The sequence below is a fragment of the Suricata suricatta genome, chromosome 4 (assembly GCF_006229205.1).
Source record: "Suricata suricatta isolate VVHF042 chromosome 4, meerkat_22Aug2017_6uvM2_HiC, whole genome shotgun sequence".
Lineage (NCBI taxonomy): Eukaryota > Metazoa > Chordata > Mammalia > Carnivora > Herpestidae > Suricata > Suricata suricatta.
This window is the reverse complement of record NC_043703.1, coordinates 140,696,009-140,697,764: the sequence shown is the minus strand read 5'-3', so window position 1 is coordinate 140,697,764 and position 1,756 is coordinate 140,696,009. Positions and strand designations below refer to the sequence as shown.

Sequence of the window (1,756 nt, the reverse complement as noted above, 5' to 3'; positions counted from 1 at the left end):
TGGCCATTTGTAGCAAAGTGGATGGACCTCAAGGGTGTCATGTTAAGCAAAATAAGTCAAGCAGAGAAAGATAGATACCATATGTTTGCATTCATAGGTCTAACAGGAGAGACGTGACAGGGGACCATGGGGAGAGGAAGGGGGAAAGAGAGCGGGGGAGAGTGAGGGACACATATCAAGGGAGACTATTGAATACTGAAAACGAACTATGGACTGAAGGGGAAGGGGAGAGGGGAGTGATGGTCATGGTGGGGGGCATTGGTGGGGAGAGTCACTGGATATTATATGGAAACCAATTTTACAATAAACTATTTTTTAAAAAACAAAAAAAACAAAAAAATTAAAAAAATAAAATATAAAGACATATGAAAATTATAAAAAATAAATAAAAAATAAACTGTTCTGTCTATCATCTGTTTGTTTCGAAGAAAAATTACAAGCCCAAAATAACCCTCCAACATCTCCTGCAGTGTGGACAAATTTAATGATTTCCCTTCATGCTGCTTAAGAAAGGAAGCCATCTATAGAGGTGAGACACTACCGATGTGACCTCACGTTACTGGTCAGGACACACCTTCCCAAAATACAGCCAGCTTGCCCAGCCAAGGCCCTGGCCCTGAGTTCACGTTAGGTGCCCAACGAAGGCACGGATCTGAGCAATGTGTTACCTCCAAATGCCAACGGCCTGCCTCTGGCACCTTCAGTGACTACAATGTCCAGAAGACCCCTGCATCCGTTTCCACACACCAAGAGCTCTGGAAACAATGGCCTTTCCTTCCCACAGTGCTCTGTTCTCATTTCTTTCCATGTTGCCCAAAAGCATGGGATTGTCTCCACAAAACCTCCCAGATTGCGGTCTGCTCTTTGTACTAAATTTCAATCCATTGCCAGGTGGCCTGATCCCATCAGGAAAAGAGCCTTGGTCAGACATCTGAAGATGCCTCTCTTCTCTTAGTAAGCCCTTACTAACCTCCATGTTAGTGAGGATAGAGGTATTGTAGCCCACATCTGTATTACCTGCAGGTGGGGTGTGAGAGGAGCCACGGGATTACTTTTTGAGGGAGCGGGCAATAGGCAGCCTTTTTAATCAAGAGCACAGAGCATTCGGAATCTTGAATTTCAGGGGACTGGGTGGAGAGATCCCTCCTGCCTTCCGACTCGGGGTCTGGCATACCCGGACTGCCCTGGGCACAAGATCTGGCTGACCTCGGAGTTCCCTCGGGGTCATAAACCGGCCATAGGAGGGAGCTTCAGACTTGGGGTCTCCTCTTTCCACCTCACCACCCCCAGAGGGGACCGAATGGTGGCAGGGCAGCAGAGCCTCCCAGATTGGGAGTGACACTCAGCTTCCCATCCCAAGGCAAGTCTGCAGCCCTGGCAGGAGCTTCCGTTCCCTCCAGTTACCTGCACAGGATGCAGCCTGGACTTGGTGCTTCCTATTCCTTCCACGGTCGTCACGGCAACATGATGCAAAGAACAGATGGGGGCCAGGCAGGCATTGGCAGAAAAGTGGCTAGTGCCCCAGATTAAGGTCATTCCATTGTCCACACAGGCCATCAGAGACATTGAGACGCTTTGTGTCATTACTCTTCACTCTGCATTACATTCTGGCCTCTTTCATGGCTGTCCTCACCTCTGCACCCAGGACTCTGGGCTAGCAACAAAGGAAGTTCCCCTCACCCCAGGGAGACACGGGCCCCTGCAGAGCCTGTGTGACAGGCATCAGTGCATCCCAGGCCTCAGAGCTGGAGCATGG

At 49.5% G+C, this 1,756-nt stretch overlaps 1 protein-coding gene across 1 annotated transcript in view; it reads right to left on the bottom strand.

The window, feature by feature from the left end:
• LOC115290732 (xanthine dehydrogenase/oxidase-like) overlaps positions 1-1,756 on the bottom strand; it is a 64,203-nt gene that overhangs the window by 53,751 nt on the left and 8,696 nt on the right. The window contains exon 4 of the mRNA XM_029938557.1: positions 1,405-1,513. Coding sequence (XP_029794417.1) covers positions 1,405-1,513 — 109 coding nt within the window. The remainder of the gene's footprint in view (positions 1-1,404; positions 1,514-1,756) is intronic.